The sequence below is a fragment of the Limanda limanda genome, chromosome 1 (assembly GCF_963576545.1).
Source record: "Limanda limanda chromosome 1, fLimLim1.1, whole genome shotgun sequence".
Taxonomy (NCBI): Eukaryota; Metazoa; Chordata; class Actinopteri; order Pleuronectiformes; family Pleuronectidae; genus Limanda; species Limanda limanda.
The window spans coordinates 29234330-29258278 of record NC_083636.1 but is presented as its reverse complement, the minus strand read 5'-3'; the positions used below and the strand labels follow the sequence as shown (position 1 = coordinate 29258278).

General features: G+C 42.1%; 1 protein-coding gene across 1 annotated transcript in view; it reads right to left on the bottom strand.

The window, feature by feature from the left end:
* Positions 1 to 1913: 1913 nt before the first annotated feature.
* The window catches only part of si:dkey-34e4.1 (carboxyl-terminal PDZ ligand of neuronal nitric oxide synthase protein), a 54435-nt gene continuing 32399 nt past the window's right edge, over positions 1914 to 23949 (bottom strand). Inside the window, exons 8-11 of the mRNA XM_061071011.1 lie at positions 21799 to 21960; positions 20099 to 20303; positions 17757 to 18069; positions 1914 to 4839 (exon numbers count right to left, since the gene is read on the bottom strand). Of these exons, the coding sequence (XP_060926994.1) occupies positions 4275 to 4839; positions 17757 to 18069; positions 20099 to 20303; positions 21799 to 21960 (1245 nt within the window). The 3' untranslated portion in view covers positions 1914 to 4274. The remainder of the gene's footprint in view (positions 4840 to 17756; positions 18070 to 20098; positions 20304 to 21798; positions 21961 to 23949) is intronic.

Below are 23949 nucleotides of genomic sequence, written 5' to 3'. Positions count from 1 at the left end.
GTACGCAAGCAAGCGGTTGTGAAAATTCATATGGTGATTGGAACTGAACGTAGATGAGATTCATGTTATTACTTTTAACGATGATGTAAATCTGTAACTGTTGTTGACCTATTTCCCTTAAAACCAGGGACATCGCTACAGAAGCTTTATCCATATAATCCATATGTCATGTCGCCCCCCCCCCCCCCCCGAAGACATACGATGCACTTGATTTAACCCGCGTATAGCAGCGATGTTACTGAACCTAACTGCTCCTCCCGTAACAAAGCAGCCTGGCAGGGTTGTCTACAGAACACTGCTAGCGGCCTGAAGCTGTGTTCTTTTGATTCATACTTGAAATAATGCAGAGCATCCAAGCTTTAAGATTTCTAATATCATTGATTCACCTGCATTAGCATATATGTTATTTGGAGATTATAGGTTTGTCACTTTAGTAACTGCAGTTAATAACATTGGTATATTATTTAAGCCCTTCAAGGCTTCTTGAAGGGCTGTCCCAATTCATAGGGGAATATTTAAACCACAACACCTTGTGACTCAATTCAAGGGGCAAGATAAGGGGTAGGGCCTAAGGGTGAAATGGGATTGGGCCTAAGTGACACTAAATCCAATCATCTAATCAAAACAGCCATCCTATCTTAGCCATTTCTATCACAATGTCAACATGATAATAAACTGTGGTACGCAGGCGTTTCAAAGCTTTGTGTCTCATCTTTTCCACTGGCGGCTTTTATAATGGAAAGACAAGCGACAGGATTTAAACCCTGCGTCAGTTTGATCAGCCGCTTCACACAAGGAGCTTTGATCACTGATGGCCTCTCTTCAAAGACTAACAACTTGCATTAACGAGCACATAACATACAACGGCCGTCAGACTTTAAGCAGCTATGTAGATCCATAGAGCCGAGGTTAACAGACTTCAAGCTGTGGCTCTGTGCAGGTGTCACAGTGATTGGATCTGGTCAGATCAGACCGTCTGGTATTGAACTGGTATTGAGCAGAGGCCATCTCCAGAGAGAAGGATCACTCAGATTGAGGAGACCTCCCCTGGAGAGAAAGAAGAAAGCGGAGGGAGCAGCTTCTTCTTTCACGAAGGCCACACAGACAGACACGCTGCATTATTAATTGTCCGGTTGGGGAATTCCAAGTCGAGAGAGGGCACATGGGGGGTGAGATCCTGTGCCACAAATAAAACACGCCACACATCTCACCAATTCTCTTGTTTTAGCCTGTAGCCCAGGTGGCGTTTGAACTCCTGGGGAGGAAAAACATCTCCAACACCTCGGAGCTAAAGGATTTCACCTCAGTGTTCTCATTAGTGCATTTCACTGAGGCCGCGAACACATTAAGCCTGTCAGTCATTTGTCCGTGCTCCAGCTGCAAACTGCAGAGGCGAGGCTCTGCTGGCTCGAGGTAAACCGAAGAAATGGTTCACCTCCTTCGCAGAACAACATCAGAGAAAGTGACCGAAAATGTCACACGTTTGAGAAAGTTTTGCATTGTTAATGCCAAACGTGGATGTAGGGAGGAATGATTAATGCAGAGGGTAAGAGGGCAGAGGCAAGAGCACACAGACTATTCTTGTTCACATTCAAACCAAAGAGATGAAAAGAACATCAGCTTTTTTTTTTTTTTAATAAGCCTGTGGCTGTGCTTTGAATCCAGCTGTGAACTGCGTGTGAGGGTTTCCTCTGCTGCCCGCATTTGAATAGTATATGAGAAGGCTTTACAGTTTGAAGCCAGAACTCGGTCGGATAGAAATATGTTAGCAATGCTGCAGTGATGAGATATTACACAGACGACATGAGGCGGCAGGTAAAAGACGTGTGATCACGGGTAACTTCAGCAGAAACACAAAGATGAATCATATGAATGATGATGTGATCTGCATAAACAGTCTTGACACAGATTAGTGCTGGAGTATTCCTCTTTATTCATTTTTCTTCCATGTGTTATTGCTGTTTTCGCTCCCTGCTACAGGTGATGTTGAGAAAAGCCTTGTCTCTCGGTGTAAATTCGACTGTGGGAATTCTACACCTGAACCACAACACCGCCCCTCTTCTCACCTCAGCTGCTCATTAATTGTCACCTCTACCTGTCACAGGTTACAACTCTGCAATAAATTAAATTCAACATAATTAAACAGTACACTACTCTTGCCGCACAAGATAAAAACAGGAATTTCCGCTATGTCTTCAGCTCTAGAATGTATACAAATTATTTTCATTGTTAGGATACCTGGTTATTGTCTTGATTTATTTTCCCCACCGATTTATCACTTCAATAAAAGAAAAACCTCTATATGTTCAGATTTATAAATATCTTCAATATTCAGCAAATACTTACATTTGAGATTGAAGTGAAACTAATAATCAACAGAATTGTTTCTGTTAACTGGCTGATCATTTTATCGTTTCATTCTCCCATTTTCAGCACTCCAGCCTTGTATAAACAGGCCAATATATAGATATAGGGCTACATTCAAAGGCCATTTTCATTATTGATTAGTCTAAATCTTTTTCTTGATTAATTGACTAATTGTGTGATCAAGAAATTAACCCAAAAAAGAGAAAAATGCATGTGACATTTGTCGACAGTCACTAGTGACAACATTGACTGATAAAAAATCCAACATATACATAATGGAGAAGCTGAAACCTGGTTATATTTTGTATTTTTGATTAAAAAGGACAATGGTTAATTTTGTTTCTAATTTTTCTAATTTCTATCATGTAAATAGTTGCAAATTAATATTTTAGTATGACCTACTAATTGATTAATTGTTGCAGCTCTATATTAGTTAACAATAATATGGTCAAAACAATGTTCCCAACATTTAGATTAAGAAAAAACAATTTCAATGTGCAGCAGCAATGTCATTGTAATTGTCTTGAGAGCTTTTAAAGAAACAGATTTTCTTATCATTCAGGAGAGAGAAAAGATAAAAATCCATCTGCCATGCTGTCATTCTCCAAGGCCCTATGTGATTCCCCAATTATCTTCCCACTGAGCCCGGGGCTTCGTTTTATAACCGACTCCCCACCCAGGAAGGTGCAATTCAAAGCTTTCAAGGCCGTTAGCTCTCTGAGGGTTTGCTTTCTTCCTCTGTTGTCTCACAAAACTTAAATCGTTTTCATTCAACAACAAATCCCTCTGTTTTGAAAGATTGCAATCATGCTACACACAGAATCAATAACACAATACAAATTCCCTTCGGCTAATTCCGACAAAACCAAAAATACAAGTAGCACAACACATGCTAGACCCAACTCAACTCTGATAAAACAAAAACCGACTGCACAGCCAAAAGTGGTCGTGCATAAACCCAAACTATGCTCCAATTCTCGCCTTTTCCCCCTCTTCTGACTTCCTTGTTCTTTTCTTTCCACCCATCATCCAAAAAGGTGCTTTTCAGAAAACAAGGCTCTTCCCAAGATCACCATCAATGTGAAATCTGCAGAAACATCAATTTGCACCACAGCAAAGCATCATACAAAAAAATGTTTAAATGTTGACTACTAGCAAAAATAAAATGCATTCCCTTATCTTCTTACGGTAAATGATGTGACTAAGGCCGCAGATACAAGCGTATCTTTACGCGTACGCACAATGGCTGACTCACTTAATCTTCGTCTGTTAGCAAGCTGCAATACCCACTTCAAGGTAGGGGCAGTGGCGAGTCCTTGACCGGGTCAGTGGGAACGACATCAGTTACAGAATAGGCGAAGTCCCAGCATGAGCAGAACAAGAGAAGTAAGCTTGCCGTTTTCACGACACGTCTGATTTAGGGGTCTGACATACCACCTTCGCATTTCCGTCTTGATCTTGACATTGGCCAGAGTGCTCTATAATTTTTGAGTTCTGTGATGAGCCCTCGTCTGGAGTCCTCAAGTAACACGCATTGCACCTTTAGCAAGTACGCGAACAATAACCTTTGCGATGCAGCCAGTTGCGTACGCGTTATTAAACAGCAAGTATACCGCAGGGCTAACAGTGCAAGAGTGGCTACATGTTTTCTTCTCAACATTCTAGTTACTAAAAAGTAAATAAGATGATTAATTTTATTACAAAAATACTAAATCTGTTCAATGGCTAATATTATTTATACACTTAGTTATTAATGCTATGTCTGTACTGTGTCACAAGTGGACAGAATAATTAAAGTTCCTGAAATGGAGCCCAGTGCAAACACAAGAGGGTCTGACAGTAAGTACTGCACTGAAAGCTGATTGAAGAACATAGTGACGAGGTCTTCAGGGGAATGGCGGCCCGTCCTAACTCCGCTGGGGGACATTTGGGTCTTCCTGGCTGCTCTCTGGTAGCTCGTCCTCAGAGAAACTGATGTGAAGGCAGGTATCATCTGCAGGAGAGGAGAAGGGCAGTGGGTGCTCATAGGTGTCCGAGTGTGAGGCGAGGCCGTGGGGCTCGGCAGGGTACGACTCGGAGGGAGAGGCAACCGCTTCGTCTCTCTCCTCCGAGGGACTGTCACAGCCGCTGGAGGCCGTCAAAAATGTCCCGCGGTCCCCGAACAGGTCGTCGTCGTCGCGCAGAGGCGAAAGCAGGGACTTGGTCTCCGAGCGAACCCCCGAGTCCTCGCTGGTCGAGCACGAGCTGCTCTCCCCGTTGCTGAGGGAGTGGAAGTCGCCGGACGACAGGGAGCTGGGGGTGGTGTCCGGGAACGAGAGGCTGCTTCTGCGGCTAGGGGTCGCATCGTTAGCGGCGACCTCGTCGGGCGTGGGCGCAGCTGTGAATTCTGACCCAGGGGACAGAGTTCTGCTGGCCCGCTTGCGGTTCAGGGAGGGTGGTGGGGGGTCAAGTTTGGGGATTGTCTGTTTACACCTGCAACAAAGAGAAGACACGCACTGGTTAGTGAAGGGTGTCAAACTTTTGATCAACATGCTGAGTTTTTCTGGTTTTGCCAATTTTATCTTTGTGTGGTTCTTCCCCAAGAGCGAAGAGTTTTAGTTTGAAAGATTTTCAGTAATGCTCCCTCTCGAACCCTGCGTTCACACTAAAATATCCCCCGTTTGCACTCGAATTTTCCGTGCTACATTTCACCTCTTTTGTGCGCAAGTAAAACGTCTGCTCTCTGATCTCTCTTGTGCTCTGGATGCAGTAAGTGAAATTGTCTGGCCATCGTTTTTGGTGTGTAAGCTTTATGTCTTTGATAGTCCTGTATGGGTGGTTACTTAACCGGTTCATGCCCTCCCATACTCAACAGCTTACACTGGCCTCCAGTCCAACAGATGTTTGGTCAACATGGAGCAGAAAAACCAAGATCTTAAGTCCTTTACGGGACCACTATTGTTAGCAACACTTTTGCTAATTATAAAAACACAACAGATGCACCCCTTTTTCCGTTTCTCTGTATTTTATGAGAAAACAGCAAGGACCAACAGCTAAAGTAACCACGAAGGCGGGACAATTTCATTCGGTTTTACGGCACCTGATATTCAATTGGTCGGAGAATTTTGACTCACTTGATTTGTAACGTGTGCACAGAAGCAAAATGAGCGTGAGGACAAGAGCTAAAGATGAAGGGCGGGATATTTTAGCACATTCAGGGTATATTTGAATGAAAGCGCAGAGTTTTGAGTGAAAACATGAAATCAGTGAGTCCTACTCTCAAACTGTAAGACAAGGCTCTTGAATAGAGAGGAAAAAAACATTTTCAGCATCTCCTCTCTGTTACAAGAAGTACTGTATGAGAATAAGCCTGAAGGCAGTGTTCCTCTCCGTCAGTCACATTATACCCCATTAACCTGAGCGTACGCCGGCTGTTACTAGACAAGACAGTAACACTCTCTCTGCGGCTCCCTGTTGTTTCGGCTGTCTAGAGAGTTATCTACACCCCACAGATCCTCTGCGGAAAATATAGAGGGACAGAGGCAGAAAGAAGAGGGTCGGGGGGGTAAAGAAGCGAGGAAAGAGCTGAAGGCTTTGCCCTCAGACTCGCACACCAGAAATAGCTACATTGCAGTCTCTTCGACAGCACCACAATAATGCCATGACAAGCACCAGTGCGCACAACCACACAGTCACTCTCTCGGAAAATGAGTCCTGACACCAGACGCACTAACAAGCCTCACTTCCTCCCAGACTCCTCCCATCTGTGTTATAACTGGTGGCTGCTGACTTTGTTCCCATGTGAAATCCGGTCTGTGGTTGAATCCCGGTCCACATAACGAACTTAGGTGAGCAGCTGATGTATTTACCGTCTCGGCTTCTGTATGAGGACGGTGTTGACACCTGTCGTAATGACCAATTTGTCCTAATGGTGCAGGGAAACCATCTCCAGATAATTATCCGCCCTTTCCTATCCTAGCAAATGTCACGTGCAGCACTATAGGGTAAAAGACATGACCTCCACAGACTTCTGTGTCAGAGGCGGTATCATTAGTTTTTATGAGCCAGGCTGGTGGCGTGGCTCCGTGTCGGTCAGGATCACCTATCAAAAAGAATGGCATGGAATTTTACACCCACGCTGCCTGGAGCATGAATCTCTCAACTATGTGTGTAAGATTTTTTGGTTCCGAGTGTAGATTGTGGATAAAGATAGATGACGAGCCTCCACTTCCTCCCACTATCCAAAAATGAAGCATTATCCAATATCCTGGATATGAACTCTGTCATGTTGAGTATTTGGAGCCAGAGTCTGCACAGTTGCAAACGGAGGATGGAGCCATGGTAGCAAGTTCCTGCCAATAAACACGTAACTGTAAGGCAGTCTCAGTTGTCAATTATGACCATTTTTTATACTCAAATAACTGCATAAAACAACCGAAAAACAGAAATGAACACTAACAAATAGTGTGATGCAAACCCTCTTTAGGCTTATGGTCCATGTTCAAGCCATTAACATGGAGACAGGGCTGTAAAATTTGATATAGAAATTCAAACATTCATTTGAATGTGGTATTCAAACTATAATGACCCGTTTGAAATCAAATTAATACAGTATTTAACACATCAGACTGACGTGATCCAGCAGAGGGCGATCACCATCATCGTGATCTATTGCATACCCACATGACTTGTCAGTAATCTTATGTTGTATTGTCAGGAAAATTGAGGCCATGAAGCAAAGCTACCATGAGGAGACAACCAAATTTACACCAGAGCATTGGGATTTATGAGCAATACTGCAGCCAGCCACCAGGTGGGGATTGAAACGCTTCGGCTTCACTTTTTGGGAGCGGACATGTCGTTTAATTTTATACACAGTATAGATCCTAGTAGACTTAAATATTTAATGGATCCTTTTAATTATGGACATTAGTGTGTCCTTCAGTATAAATTGTGATGTGGTTCTTTAATCTCACGATTGTCAGCGCAAAAATTAAACTTATCCTATACTTATGAGTAATAAACAATTACATGCAACATCAATTCCATTCAGCTGAATTTAATGTGTGGCACCAATTAGAAAACAGTAGCATGCTAGCATGCTGACATTAGCCTTTAGCTAAAAGCACCACTGTGAGGTATTTAAATTTTGCTTGGTTTGATGGAATTATGCATGTAGCTGACTGTTCTAAATCAAACTGAAACCCTTTGATTTATAATGGAATGATGCATCTTATTCTCACCCCTGGGGTAAAAGTGTATTTATGGATTATAACAGTTAAACGTTTGATTCATCTGTGGTTTCATGTGCAGGTTTTTTTGGCAGGTGAGCATTTCCAGGATGTGGGGATTCATTTGCATCTGGATGAAGAAGCCGCCGTCTTTCTTTCCTTCTTACTCAGACTCATTATCATAAGCTTGACTCAGCACTCCTCTTTCTGTCACACCGACTCCCCTCTTCCACCTCACTGCACCATCTCTCCCTCTCTCTTTATGTCTCTCCATTCATCTCACTGTAGTGTGGAGTCATTCAGCCTGTACCTGCATCTCAGCCACTGTTGTCTTTTTTCCCCTCTGGTCTGACTTTTCCAGTCGGCTTAATATGGAAATTCAGTCTCGCAAATCTATAAATCAAACAAGGATGGACTAATTGACATAAAGGTCAATTCCAGCCACATAATTTAATAATTCATATCGCATTTGCACGAGTTCCGACAATAATCAATATGTACAGCCTCTCTGTGGCAAAGACCAGAAACAGAAATGGCATTTGAGCTTTAAGTGCTACATTTGATTTTCTTCGAGTACGATCATTAGAACCGTTTAATATTAGAGGAATCAGACCTCTTTAATTGGAACATGTTGATGTTAAGTTGCTTACAGACGACGGAACTTAAAATTCCCACTCTCCTTTTTAAGAAGAGTTAATTCCACTTCAAAACACGTCGCTGCAGAATATTCCTGGGATCACACAGTTGTCAGGGATATGGCCCAAAGTACTCAAATCCTCCAGTGCTCATTTTGAGCGCAGCACAACATCAGCTCTCCAACTAAAAGATCATTATGAGCCCGTTCAAGTCGGACCACTTACGGCAGCTCTCATAAAAATATATTGCATATTATGGCTAAAGAATAATATCTACATATTCCACCTGCTTTCAGTTCTGCATGAATTCAAAATAACTTCCAGGAATTTTCAACAGAGTGAGTTTTTTTTTCAAAGTAAGATTATCATAATGCGGATGAATCACAGGCTGTATATAAAGAAGACCTCTCCGCTTCTTCCCTCATTCGGCTTCATTTTTTTTTCTTAGACTTCATTTCTGGATAGTCTATCCATATTTTTTTTTTTTTTTTTTTTAAACACTAGTGTGATGTGAACTGCCTAAAACAAGAATAATTTATTTGACATGTACTTTCATGTTTTAGTTTGATCCTACATGTCCCAACCATTAACATGAGATTTATGGCCTACACTGCTGCCATGGCATCCATCTTTATACAGAGTCTGAAATAAACAGATTTCCTTTTTTCTAAAGTGGTTCGTTTTAATTGTGGCTGGAGGGCACCAGAGAATCAGAGCAACATCAAAAGACTCTAAATTCACATTATCATTTTTACGTGATCAACATGTTACATATTTGTCTCTCCTGTTTATTTTCTGCTGGTAAATAAAATAGAATGCGAATCACTTTTGATTTAGATTCTATTTTGTTCAGTTATTACCAGCCACAAATACAAATGGTTTTGTTTCCCTGTTGTCCTTCCCTGTTTTCATGCAGCAGTAAAATTTGTCCGACCTCTGATGTCATTGGGCCTATCATCTGGAAGACGGTGATTTGGTAATACTCCGGAAAAGAAAACGTGCACATGCCAAAAAACAAACAAATGAAAACCTAACACAAACGCAACCATAACAAAGTGAGTGTGAGACAGGAACATGAAGACGTACTTCTCCTCTGCTGCTGCTCTGACAGTTTTACTATCAGCCTGATAGTCGTTGACAAAATATCAAATCCCGACGAGAACATTTCTTCTCTCCTGCCGAAAAGCGTGAGAGGCAAAACAAGTGCTCACAGTCCAAAACACAGACATCCCTGTAACGCTGGCACACATGCGTGACTCACTGATTACCTCCATGCTAATGTGGTTATGAATTTGCAGAACCACATCCGCATGTAAATGGGAGGCTATTATGCAGCCATTAGCAGATAAATCACTGGTGAGAGCCACACGCGAGCCAGAAATCACCCACACTGTTCATCCGCCACATGCCCAGGCCCATGCTTGTGCCACACACTGGTTCGGCATACTGGTCGTCATGAGTAATACTCACATAGAGGGAGGAGAAGGGGCAGAGAGGAGGAAGAGAAGAAGAGGAGGAGGAGGAGGAGAAGAGGGGGCTTAGGCAGTGGTAGAGAGCTTCCCATGCTCCGAGGGAGAGGCAGGTTGGTGCAGCAAACGATGAAAGGGACTGGGCATGAGGGGGCGATGGGAAGCACGAGTTGTGGGTTTAAGGCAGCTGCTGCTGTCTGGGTTTGTTTGTATGGGCAGACTGACGGGGGGGGGGGGGGGGGGGATGAGGGATGTTAGATGAGGAAGAGGATGAGCAGGCGTGGGTCTTCGCACCTGCACCAAAGAGAGGCAACAGTTAGACTACAGAGGATCCACTTGAAGGGATTAGAGATGTTCCGATACCAGCATCAGAAATGCCTCAGATTCTGCGGGAAAACGCCGGGTCGGGCATCAGCGAGTAAACAAATCTATTTTCAGATCGGATCACGACGTCTTTAAAGTATATTAGTTTCACCCAAATAAAACTGCAATCTTGTTTTCCTGGTAATCGCTTCTTCTTTGCTGCTCAAAAGGCAGCAGTTGTGCTGGGATGGAACTGGTAAGTTCCCTTTTTTGGGAGGCGAAGAAGTAGTGATTTCCAGTCGTGTATAGTTAGTCAGAGCAAGATTAAATGTCAACAATTTTGTGAGAATTCACGCTGGAAAGTCCAACAAGTTAAACGGCTATGTGAACCATATGCAAGACTTCAGTTTTGAGCCATTTATTGTAAGTCATAAGAATAGTCTAAGAATTTACATCAACCTAGTTTGACTGTCATAAGTCAAAGAGAACATTCATTATCTGTTTGTATTTGTATTTCAGAGGATTTAACCTGAGCCAGGCCATATGGAAATGATAGTAATCTCAACTTCCATACAGGGTTAGTAACTGACAGCTGTTAAAATATATATTACAAGTTTACTTTTCAAAATGAACAGGTTTAGATGGGTACTTAACATCAGCTGGTATCTGACTACATTTTTGGGAAGGGAAAAAAAATGGTATCTGAACATTTCTAAAGGAATCAAGACTAAAACAAATAAAAGGGAAACTCAAGGGATTTCGCTGGTTTAAGCTCAATGTAACCACTATGTGAACATTTTAAACATTTCCCACTTGGCACCTGCACGTGTAGAATCCACAAAGACAGATCCAAGCTGGGGACACTGAGATGAGTGGGCTGCAAGCAACGCACACCGTATAATTTTGTGGGTCGTTTTTTTAACAACAAACCGAACAGAAGAATGATTTGCTTCAAGCTTTAGTGAATCTACATTGCTGAGGGCAAGCCGGACCTCCTGCTCGTGACGCAATACTGGCTACTGTCCAGGTTTACTCAAATACACATTTGGTGCTACTTGGATTTATTAAGTTGCTAAAGACTGAAAAAAATGTAAATCTAGTGACAGAGGCTCAATCTTGGTAACAAGAGAGAGAAACAGTTCACGCCAATTCATGGTCAAAGAGCAACTGCTAAAGAGTAAAAAAAACAAAAAAAAAAACAACAATTGGTATGATTTGTGAACTTCAACTATTATACAGTCAGTACTCTGAATAATAAATACACGTATTTATGAGGAAAACACATTTCTGCCTTTTGTTTTATTGTAGGTTTAATATGCAAATTTATACACATTTGTGCCAAATCTGCTTGAAGATTCTGTTACATGTCTTTTTATGTATTTTGTATGCAACAGTCAGGGTACAGCTGTGCAATGACAGTAAAGGCATTCTATTCCACGCGACATTTGGCTGACTGATGGTGTAACTTCCCGACTCAGTCAGCGGTCAGTTCAGCCTAAAAATACACAGAGTGTGTGTGTGTGCCAGGCTTTTCTCTGCTGATCCTCCTTTATATAATAAATGTCAGATGAAAATCAATACAGGGACCAAAGCAGCAAAGGTGTTTCAGAAGTTATAACAAACACTCATGGGGTCTGCAGCACAGAAAGGGCTCAGTATTATCAAATACTATTATCATTATTAGCCTTAATTTAACCAAGTTAGTCCATGGAGATAAAAATATTTAAAAAGGGACTGGGCCGAGAAGAGCATTAACACAGTTTCAACAGTAAAACACACAGCAGATTAATAACATTATAAATGATATCATGTGAAACACTTGCACTCAGGTAAGTTGGACTCAAGAGATTTTACCGAAGCTTTCAATGTTACCAGGTTTTGAAACAGAAGTTGTCTGTAAATTATTCAATGTATTAGGTATCAAAAACCCTAAAGCTCTTTTCCAATTCACTAAAACAACAAAGAGCAAAATGCCCATTCTCATAAGCACAGCATGATCATTTACTTGACAGTTAAAAAGGATTAAAGCAGACACTCAATATGAGTGTTTTGTAAAAGCTTCTTGCTTTTGCAAAGAAATTAACACACAGAATCCATCTGAGTGTTTGTGGGACGCTTAAGCATGCGAGTGGATGAACGTGAGAGGCGTAGATGTCAGATACAAGTGTCGGCAAAACGGAAACTCTCAACCGGCTCGTCTCAACCCTGTCTGACCCGATCAAAAAATATTCAGTGACTCGTCAGGTCGACGCTCCACCTCTTCAGGTATCACATTTAGCGAGACAGGAGTCTGACAGCAGCTAAAGCTCAGTGCAATCCTCTTAAAGACCTCACGTTCCATCTCTGAACGATGTGTGTAGCTGTGTGTGAATCCAGCTTCAAATGCACTGTAACATCCTCCATTAAGACTCCAATCAGATCACTGCAATCAGATTACTGACTGACGAGGCGGCCGATGCAGCTCCGACACACGGGCGACGTTAATGACGAAGAGGGAAAAAAACGGTATAGAACAGGAGATAAGACGGGGTTACGCAACATACAATACTGGCAGAGAGAGCAAGTGTAAGAGAGTGGAGTCTATACGATGCCAGAGGAAAACATGAGTCACTTGTGAGTAATATAGTGGTGTGTGTTCGTACAGTCTGGCCACCATATGTCTGTTTTATGCTCTGTGTGGGCAGTGCTGCAGTTTTTAGCAGCGTGGCTCCAGGGATCACAATGTGGGGCTGAACTGGATCTGTGGTTCAACACTGAATCAATCCATCCGATGGATTGCTGAGGAACGTTCCTACACAGGATGAATCCTATTGTCCCTGTTGATACGTAACTTCTCATCTAGCAACACCATCAGGTTGACAATTGTGTTTATTTTCTCATCTACAGGATGCATCACTATTGAATTTGGTACAAACGTTCATTGACCACATATGACTTGGATTGGCACCTAATGTACAGACGTTCATGGTTCCCAGATGTTGTTCCCCTCCATTGAACTATTGGTGATCCCGACTTTTAGTCCAGCTCCACCATGAGGTTTACATTTGTGGTTTTTATTCATATATTTCTACAAATAGTACTGAAGATGTATTGCCGTGAAATTGGTTAGACACACATTCGTTTCCCCAACAGGATGAATTGTAACAGTCCAAAACAGAAATGCCACTCAGAGCATATACCTCTGCTAAGGTGAAACAGTCTCCTTAAATTCAACCAAGCTTTCACACACTCGGATACAAATACTGACTTTCCTGGTCCCTTTACTTCAGAACCACTGGCAGTTGAATGTTCTAACAGCTTTGGTGATTTCCTTACACTGCTATCGTGAGTTCTCGTTGATCTCATCCTGTGAGAACTCACGATAGCTGCAGCAGTAACTAGCAGGAGAATAAGAACGGACATTTGGGTTAAAACATGGTGTAAATGGCGCAGTTTCAAATCTGAATTTCGGGGTTTATAGACACTTGGATTACACCACACGAGCAGCATGGAGGCATTTTGTGTTTGTTTGTTTTCTGTGTCTTAACGTTAAAAAGTTGTCCCCAGTTACTTCAATTGTATTGGATTTGGGTGCAATGCAGTTTACCCCTGAAACTCCTAAAGTGTTTTTTGTGGACTCAAACAACTTCCCCCACCCCTCCATTGACATTGTGGCGATTAGACAATGAGTGAATTTTATTTTTGGGTGAACTATTCTTTTAAATTAATTCCCTGAAGGCATTTTTATGTTATCGTCTTCTCAAGCATGGGACGGACGGATGGATTGACAACTCAAAAACATAATGTCTCCGGCCACAGGCAAATGAAATCTTCATCAGCTCCAGTTGCATTTAGTACTAAATATCAAATGTTTTTAAGCCAAACAAGCTAACAGGATGATGGTAAACATTAAACCAGCTCAGGAGCAGCATGTTAGCTTTGGTACAATCAGTATGTAGCTAAAAGTACTGCTGTGCCTAAGTACAGCCTCAGAGCTGTCCAATAGATTGTGGGCTGTTTTATTTACAAAATGTAATTTCAGGCTACTATAACATCCTACTTAGTTTGTTCTGTTTGTCGTGTAAAGTGTGACTCATGGTGTTGAGTACAATGCCAACAAACCATATGCAGTGATCATACAATAAAGTCCCCGAGGCCCCAGCTGGTGCGCACACATGGCTCTGGTCCATGTTGGGCGGCAATGCTTGTGTGATGTAGAGCTCAAGGGCACTGATAATGGGAATTGAAACGATTCTATCGCCCTGCATGGGCAGCACTGAGGAAGAGGTGGAGGAGAGACGGTGAGGGAGAATGGCAGAGGAGTAGCCCTCTGCTAAAATATGGCCACTCAGGTTGTAAACATTGATTTGCTAGGGAAGTTCAGAAAACAAAAGCAAATAGAAGCAATAAAAATCTGGGGGCGGTGGAAGGAGGGTAGAGGAGGTGGACTGCAACAAGGTAATGCAAAGAGTTTGGCAGGAGGGGGACACACAATAACATAATGGAGCCGGAGTTTCCATTTCTCCAGCTACCGGCTTTTTAATTTTCCTTTGCTTTATTGGATGTATTATACAGCTTATGAAACTCGACTGGTTCTTTTAATGTCAGTTTTATAATCATATACAGACACCGTTTTACTTTAATTATTTTCTATGACCTTGGATTAAATTTATTATGTGATATTTATCATAATTTATGAGTTTGATTTTTTTCCTCTTCTTTTGACAGTTGACAAATGTTCCCAGCAAAAACATTGGATATACCTCTTTAATAATTAATTTAACTTGTTTGTTTCATATATTGGATTTATGGTCATTTGATCGATGATTCATTGGATTGATCCTGCATTATAAAGTTGGATTATATGGTTTATCATATCATCATATTCAAGCCAATAAAGGAGGAGTTTGAGGTTGAAAAAGAAAAATAACAAACTGCCCAATTGGTGCATTTCTGAGGTGCTGAGACAGAAAACAGAACATGTGGTGAAGCAGAGAAGCTCAGGAGGAGAAGAAAAGAAAAGACGCTGGTTGTTATTAAACTACGAAGGGAAACAGAGGGAGGGGGCTCAGCCTGGCACACCACACCCCCCCAGATGAAACTGATTTTCAGATGGAAATGTACAGTAATTAAATGTCTCTCTATGGAAGAAATCTGAATTTCCCTTTTGTCTTTCCTTTTATTCCCCCTCTTTGCCCCTTTATATAAGAAAAATGTATTCCGACATATGTGGGCGGGTCGGGTTTCAGGTTGTGAAGGGGACGGGAGCTGGGATTGGCCGAGACGCAGGGCTGCAGGAAACCACAGCATGCGAGTCTGGCTAAGCTGCGGACCCACACACAAAAATTCCAACATCTATGATCATGCCAAACACACCACACCGCTGAGACGATTCCAACACTGTATTCTTCCTCGTCTGTCGAGAAATTAACTTTCACATTCTCTTCTTGGAAATATGACTGCTGATTGTTTTGAGGAAAAAAAAAATACAGCGCAAAGATGAATTGGGAGTTAAGTTAAGAATGAGAGAGGAAAAGAAACAGACTAAAGAGATTATTCTGTGTGCGAGCTCGGCTTGATCTAATGTAGGAAGTCTGTTTCTTTAACCATAGCCGGTCTTTGTGACAGTTTTAAAGAGATTAAAAGCTCATTTAGACACAATTACATGCTGCGACTTCATATATGCATTTGAGGAAGAAGTTGCTTGTGTATCAGAGAGTTGCATTCAGTACAATAAAAAGCTCTTCATAAAATAAAATGTGAAAGACAATGAGAAATGGAACCAAACATCCCTGAAAAGCAAAACCCATAATCACGAATACCCCCCCCCCCCGGAAAAAAAAGATTCCCATTTACAGTTTTTACTCTCCACACATGTTTTTAATGGCTTCTTCAAAGCCTGGAAACAAACACTGGGACGGAGGTAAAGCTGATGGAGTTTCCGTGTTTGAAATCTCATTCGCTGATTCGCTCTTTCAAGCTCAAACCTGATCCCCTCTTTGTTTGTCAGACCCCGGCCCTTTTGTCCCGGTGTTCTCTAATCCCCTGATTATACTCACACTTTCATTAGCTGCAGACTGTTTCTGCTGAGATGAGCTGTTCTCCACTAATAACTGTAAAAGCCACAGGCTGCATATGTCACACTGGGTAGAGTGGTTACCTCCAACACAAGCTGACTGGTGCCACATACGGATTGTTTACGTTTTTTCAGCATTTAAGTAATCCCGTGATGTCATACATGGTTCTTTGCAAACAGAAATGGCCAAGAGCTGATTTGGCGAACTCATAATGAAACTACCATGCCAGGATGTAAACAAATATTGGCTAAGAAAACAAAACTGTGCCCCAAAGCTAAATGACTCATAAGCTGTGTCTCAATGCTGGGGCTGCATCCTTCAGAGGCTGCATTTGAAGACTGGTTACGTCAGAGACATATTTAGGCTGAACCATTTCAAAGGCTCCTCAGAATGCCGCCAAGAAATGCTTCCATTAATCCCAGAGGAACGAAGGCTCCACAAGGTGGGTCCTTCCCAGTCCAACCTTTCCCAAGGTGCATTGCGCTTCCTTGATGAGCCGTTCTTCAAAGTGGTAGTGAGGCCAGCAAGGGACAAGACGTCTATTACTTGCGCATCAGGCATTCACTCCACCGAACAGCTAATGATACACATTGTTAAAAAAAACTAAAACAAGGGTGCTTTCTAATCAATGAACTGCAGCCCTGTTGCTAGGCGACAGCATATGGGCGTGACAGACTGGTGACACAGAACAGGTGAGGTCTCTGTAGACCAGGCCGTCTCATTTCGGTCCTGCATTCATTCTCTATGCAGGCACTGAAGGATACGCCCCTCGAATTGAAACACAGCTAGAGACTGTACATTAAGAAGGATGATGCATCTCCACGACCGGTTAGAAATGGAGCCAAAGTATCTGGGCCATTTTACACTTGACGTAATTTGGAGCCATAGTCCGTGCAATCGTGAATCTGAAGTGGAGCTGCAGTATCGAGGTACTGTTGATATATACAAGACCTACCGTGAGTCAGTCTCAGCTGTCAATCCTGATGTTTTTTATTGCATCAAGTTACTAATTAAAACCACTAGCTAAAATAACAGAAACCATCTTTGAGAAACTATTTTGACGTGTACTTTGACTTTTTAGGTCCATGTCTGATCCACTTATGCCCTCTTCCAATTTCTCTCCCTTCGCCCTCCTAGATATATTAATAATAATATCTTTATTTGTATAGAAACATCTGACAACTGCAGGACATATTGAACTATTGATCAATACACAGTCAGTCAGCGTGTTTACAGTTATTATTTCAATGTAACGTTAGTCCTGTACTTACTCTCCAAACCTCTGCCCCACACTGAAAACGTTTTAACATGGGCTTCATTTATTGGACACAGGAGCAACTAACTTTTCTTGTAGTCCCACTTAGACCGTTTACATGCTTGTTTTGATGGCAATGACTGATTTAAATAGGATATTCCACTGGATTTAAAAAAAATGTCATGGTTATTATGCAAGAGTTTCACACTTTCATTTGAGCATTTTACCTGCAATTAATAATAAGCAATAAAGTCTCATGATGTCCTGAACATTGTTGAATTCGTTCTTCAACACTGCTATTATACTGTATATTAATGGTCTCCATCCATTAATATACTTTCCTGAGTCAGAGTAGTAACACATGGGTGCGGAAAGTGAGGTTACATTTCTCTTTTAACTATACCCTGAATGTATAACAAGCATCCTTTTCTCTGCAATCAACAGGAGGTCAGCAGACTTACTTCTCATCCATGTTGTCAGAGTTTCTCGATGTGAACGGGACGATCTCATTGCAGGACCTCTCCTTGTCGTCCGCCGCCCCGTTGGCCCTGATGAACGGGTCCAGGCTCCCGTTGATCGACGCTGCAGACGTGCCGCAGTTCTCCAGGTTGAGCAGGTTGAGGTAGGACTCGGCGCAGTCCACCTGCGTGAGGGAGGTCTGCAGCTGCCATGCCGGCGTGGAGGTGATGAGCTGGTCAGAGGTCTGGTTGTAGTGATTCTTCAGATTTAGAGACAGGGAATTTGCTAATGTAGAGACGGATGATTGCAGAGCATCTGGAATAGATGAATGAAATGAGTCTTAATAAGAAAAAAAAGATAAGTCAAAATCAACCTCAAACCACAACATGTTCTCATACAGGAACAGAGTGTGTTAGTGGCAGCACTTGGAGCAGCCGTATCTGAGATTTGCTACAGCAGCATTTTCTATCAGGGGGTCTGCCATGATTAATACAAGCATGAAACATGATGAGTCAGGTTTAACACACACATACACACAAGATGTGTATGACTCTATATACAGTGTGGTCCAAATGTGTGTACTTTTCATTTTTATCTTTGTGGGGACCACTTTGAGCATAGACCCTGCAGAGTGACCACACTTGGCTCGACCACACTTGTTTGAAGGTTCAGACTTAGGTTTAAGTCGGGGTTAAAACGCAGCCCTCTGAATGAACTCTATGAGGGGCACGGGCAATAATAAATGTAACATAAATAATAAATAGTATATTTTGTTTTATTCAGAACAATTAAACCCACCCGACAATCTACATTTATGAACACCATAGGGTTAAGGGTTTGACTGAGAGTTTAGACTTTTTAGGATAAGGGTTAGAATTAGGTGTGTGTGTGTGTGTGTGTGTGTGTGTGTGTGGTCATTTTCATTCTGACTCTATGTTGTTTGAGCTGCTGTAAATGCATCTCTCATAAAATCCTTTTACCAAAATTGCAATCAAAATTCTCCCTGAAAGCAAAGTCAGAATGCATGTCTTGAATACACACCAACAGGATGTTTACTTATATCAACCATGCTAGTGACAACATTCAGGGTCCTCTGAGGATTTATCCCAATGACTGTGGTGATCCATTTACTCCTCCAGCACCAGCATAATGGTAACATTTGTGATTTTAAGTGAAAGCCAACAATTATTGGCCGGAGTGCAGTGAAATTTGGTTCAGGCTTTGATATTCCCCTAAGAACGACTTGTAATTGCTGATCTAATTACCAATTAGCGATCCACGGACTTTCTTTTAGCAACATCATCAAGTCAAAATGCTGAAAGTATATGAGCAGTTTACTAAAATCACTGCTTTGTCTCAGTGCCGCCTCACAGAGTCACGTCTGGTCTTAGTTAATGCAATATACAGGCAAACAAATTGAGTATCAAATTTTGCTTTAGGACAACAGAAAATTCTACTTGCTCATGGAAGTTGCAATTATTTTGAGTTCATTATGACACCGACGCAGGTCAGAGGATCGAGTGAGCAGAGGGTCCTTCAATGTGACCCAGGACAAATGACAGCTGTGGCTCAAGAGGTTGAGCGGGTCATCAACTAACCAGAGGGTCGGCGATTCGATGGGATCATCCAGTCCCCATGCTGGCGTGTCCTTGGTCAAATCACTGAACCCTAAAGTGCCCCTGACAGCTGTATGCACAGTGTGAAAAGGGCTGCATGGGTGAATCTGTTAACTGGACTTGTACAGTAAAGCTCCTCGAGTGGTTGACGAGAATAGAAAAAACACAATAGGCAGTGCATTTACATTTGGGGGTCACCCTGCTAATAGGAATGTGGCCACGAGTCCCAGACCACCTCCAAATGTGGTCTGAGTGTTCGAATCTCAAATGCAAACTCCAAGCATCTTGGGTGCGTTCACAACTGTACTTGGATATGAGTCGTTGATCAAATCATTCAAAATGCATGTTAGTGATTCTTATCGTCTGACCAGAACATTTTCAACATTAAAAATAAGCATCTACATTTTTTTCTTATGCTCCTTCCTGGCAGACAGTATTTTTGTCTCAATACAGACAAAAAGTGTTCATTTGAAACATGCCCAAGTGGCGCAGAAGGAAAAGCACTTCACTTCCAGGAAACTGTGGTTCTGCCCCATCGAGCACAACTGAAATTGTTGCCGACAGGAAGTAAGTGAGGGATCATGGTCTGTGTCACGCATGTCGACATCATCCCCGAGCCAACAGGGGAGAGTAACGAGGACAGCAGCAGATATGGGGAGGGACCCTGACCTGTCGTGAGTTGGTACGAGTGGCTCCACTGCTTCTACTTCACCTCCGCAGTAACTTACTGTGTCCGTTCTCTTGAGGCTCCTGCTGGGGCGGCTCTGGTTGTGCCGTCTTTGGGGAACTGGTCTCCAGCTCTTTCAGTTGCTGCACCAGCAGCGCCAGGTGCTGCAGCAGGTCCCGGTTCTGCAGCAGCAGCTGGTGCACGCGGGCCTGAGCCTCCATACGGGCGGCGGTCTCTGCTGCCATCTGATCCTTCAACAGCTGCACCTGTGGCAGGAAAACAAAAGGGCAGGTTGTTTGTGCAATGAACATTTTATTCAATAGCAATTAGATTCATTGTTTGAATGGTTATTATCTGTACCCACTCGATGACAGTCAAGTTTTTGATTTACGATATTGATTTAAAACAGGTTCATAATCCTGGTCTTAGCTATAATCCTTAGACTGAGACTCAAAGTAATCTTAGGACGGGGAGACTCAAAGTAATCTTAGGACGGGGTTTTAGAGTCAAGGGTTCCCTCAGAGACGTTGATCTGATAAAGCAGCGCAATCAATAGCATCGGATATGAAAGTAAACATGAATCTGTTGCAGTTCCTCAGATTTTGTTCAACAGCTTGTGAATCTCTTGAGATGTTAAACAAACATTTGTGCATTTTTAATTTCAGCACAGGTTGTGTTCTCCAATACTGCACCACCTGTCCTTGCATAACTGTGTTGTTGCTTCCCCCTAGTGGAACACCGTCAGTACAAGACACACAGTGCTAGGGGAAAACTCAACCTACCTAGATTTTATTGTGAATAAATAAATTGATCAATATCATAATCTCATGCTGTGGTTTCCTGAAGGATTTTCCAAACAAAGATCCATTATTGTGTATTGACTTCATGCAGAAGACGCCACAGGTGTTTTTTATATATAAGTCAGGATCAACTTCTCAGGCTCAGGCTCTGAATTTATAGATGAACCAGTCTGAGGGGAGCTGAAGTGATTAGTCAGGTGACAGAAACATTGTCTCGAAATAACTTTGGTAATCATTTAATTGTAATTTTTCAAGTAAACAAAGATTATAGGATGGATGTTTTTGCATAAGTTATTAGAGTATCTTTACATTTTGGACTTGTCAAACGATCTTGGAGTCGATCGTCGATCGTTTGATGACAAATGATCCTCTTGGGGAAATGGGAAATATTTTGGGGCTTACAGTGTAGACAGTATATATCTGTGCCAGGACTGACTTCAGTTCTCTGTACACTATTTAGAGTCCGACTAGCCACTGACTAAAGTTGGAGTTTAGAGACAACATGTAGGACCAGATTTTTTCTAAACTAGCGAGTTGTGAAAGTCGACATTTCTACTTATCTCAATTAACAGCTATATGAATATGAAGGCAGATTAATTAAAAAGCCAATAGCTGATACATTACGGTCAATGAGTTCACCTCGCTTGCTCTCCACTCCTGCGGGAAACCAAAGCCTGTTCAAAAGTAACTGGTCAAACTAGACAAAATATTGTCCCTCGCAGACTATACAAGTCCTTATCTGGGCTCTGGGAGAAGTTTGATGTTTCATTAACCAAAATAATTGATTGAAAACACTAACTGTTATATTTACTGGTGAAAATAACCTACTTACAGCTACAGTTTGTACTGTAGCTCAGACAGACTGTTCAGAGATTCTCACTTTGCTCGTGATGCGTTTTTGTGCATATCTAAATCTGCTTTTTTAGACGACCAGCAGTGGTTGTTGAAGTCTGCTCCTCACCTGTGCGACGGCCACCTGTGTCTGTTGCTGCTGCTGCTGCAGCTGCTGCTGAAGAAGCTGCAGGAAGTGCTGCGACGCCAGCGGAGTGAGAGACGGAGAGCAAGGGCTGCTGGGAGTGATGCCTTGAGACGTCACAGTGAAGACGGACCGTCGATCAAGGTCCTGTCCAGAGACAGACAAATTCAATAAATTATTGAAGGAAGGGAAATTGCAAAAATGACGAAGCTGAAGTCATGCGTATAAATCTCAATCATCTTCCCTGACACACTCAACCTGAACATTTAAATGTAATCAAAGGCCCGGTGGTTTTCAACATTGGGCGATTAGAACTAATTTTTCATCCTGGCAATAAGAAGCCATTTTTAGACATCAGACACCAGACCAATGCAATTAACAGACTGGTCGGATAGAAGCCGCCCAGGACTGAGAGCCACTGATCTGGAGCCCCCCGGAGTTCCCCACTGTAACTCCTCATCAGAAGTGGAATGATCTCTTAGCTCATTATACCACACACTGTCTTCAGTGTCCTTCCTTTGTGGATTTTAGATCAATTTCTAGATCTCTGATAGCACATGTATCCAGAAGAAAGTATATCTCCATAATTACATAAAATCTCGCTTCTGTCATGCAATTGCTTTCTTCATCAAACCACTAGAGGGCAAAGTAGCACAATATAAGGTGCAGCACATTCACTTCTGTATCAGAGGGGCTGCCTTAGCTTGTCTTCATCTTCTATGATTACCAAGTCCATTTTGGAAAATTCAAAGGTTTTGTCTCTAAAGAGCAGATTAAAACCTGAAACTTTCAAATCTCTTAAATGTTATTTTTAATGAATATACTGGTGAAATGACAGAATGGATATGGGAATCATGAGACCTGCAATTGATTAACATAAAACAAATCGACAATTGTAAACATTTTAGTTGGACTTCCAAATTCTGAGTATAACTATTCAATAAGCATGGCCTTGATGTACATGAACGGCAAAATATCGAGGCTTGGAGAAAACAAAGAAATCATTTTTTAATTGACACTTTTCCATTATGAGTCAATAAGCATCCAAGCAACTGTAGTAGTATGCACATCAGATTGTAGCAAACACATGGAAGATATTCCAGAAGCAATATTTAAGACATATGATTATAAACTGAATTGAATGTTTAAATACTAATTGGACTAAATAGCTGTGACTTAACCACCACAGACAGTCTGAGATGTTTATTTTGTCTCTCGATGCGTCGCTTGTTTGTAACAGCATCTTGTATATTTTTGCATCTTCTGGCCAGTCTCCCTTTTCGTTATCCTCATCTCCTTTCATCCCTTTCTTTGCTTCATCTCTTCCCTCACTTCTTTGCTTATCTGCAAGGAGCAGATGCTCCTGAACCCTTCGTGGGATTATAGTGCCGTTATTCAAAAATCAAAAAGGGAACAGATTGGGGGGTTTTGGGATTAAGTGGCCCCTTTCTACAGCCAGCAGGAATATTCAGGTTCCCGACTCAAATCCCACTCTCTCTCTCCTTTTTTTCATCAGCATGGCTGTGTCTACCACACTCGCTTTGGTGACAAATCCAAAAATGAGCAGATCATGACACGCTAGAAGCCTGCAATGTTCACATCTTTTTAACCCTGTCATACTCAAAATATCATCAGTTCCTGATTTCATAAGGATTCAGAGTCTGCCAAGATATAGTTGTTTAATCTAACTCATGGGTGACCGGGCCGTTTCATGTCTGCAGCTTCACCTGACAACCTGGAGCTGTGTATGAAGTCATGAGAGCTGTAGTCAATGATCTGGTCAGGTGCTGCAGAAGATGACAAAGCACTGCGCTGTACTTTGATAGTTTAATGATCCATTTGGCAGCGCTGTGCCCAGATAATAGCATCAAAACACACTCCAGCCAAAATAATGAATCAACAGAGCACAGTCGATATCCTGTAGCTGAAAGGACAGAAGCAGGCGGGAGCAAAACGAAAAACAAAAGTGGGTGCTGGTGTTACCTCCCCTCCAGTGTTGATAAAGAGGAACTTTCACTGCAGCTACAATTAGAAGTAAATGTCATGAGTGCGGTGTTTATGATGAGTGTTGCTGCTGTGAGCCTTGAGCTGTTCATTGGCCGTGACAAGAAATGCTGCCACAATAAAAGAGGATTG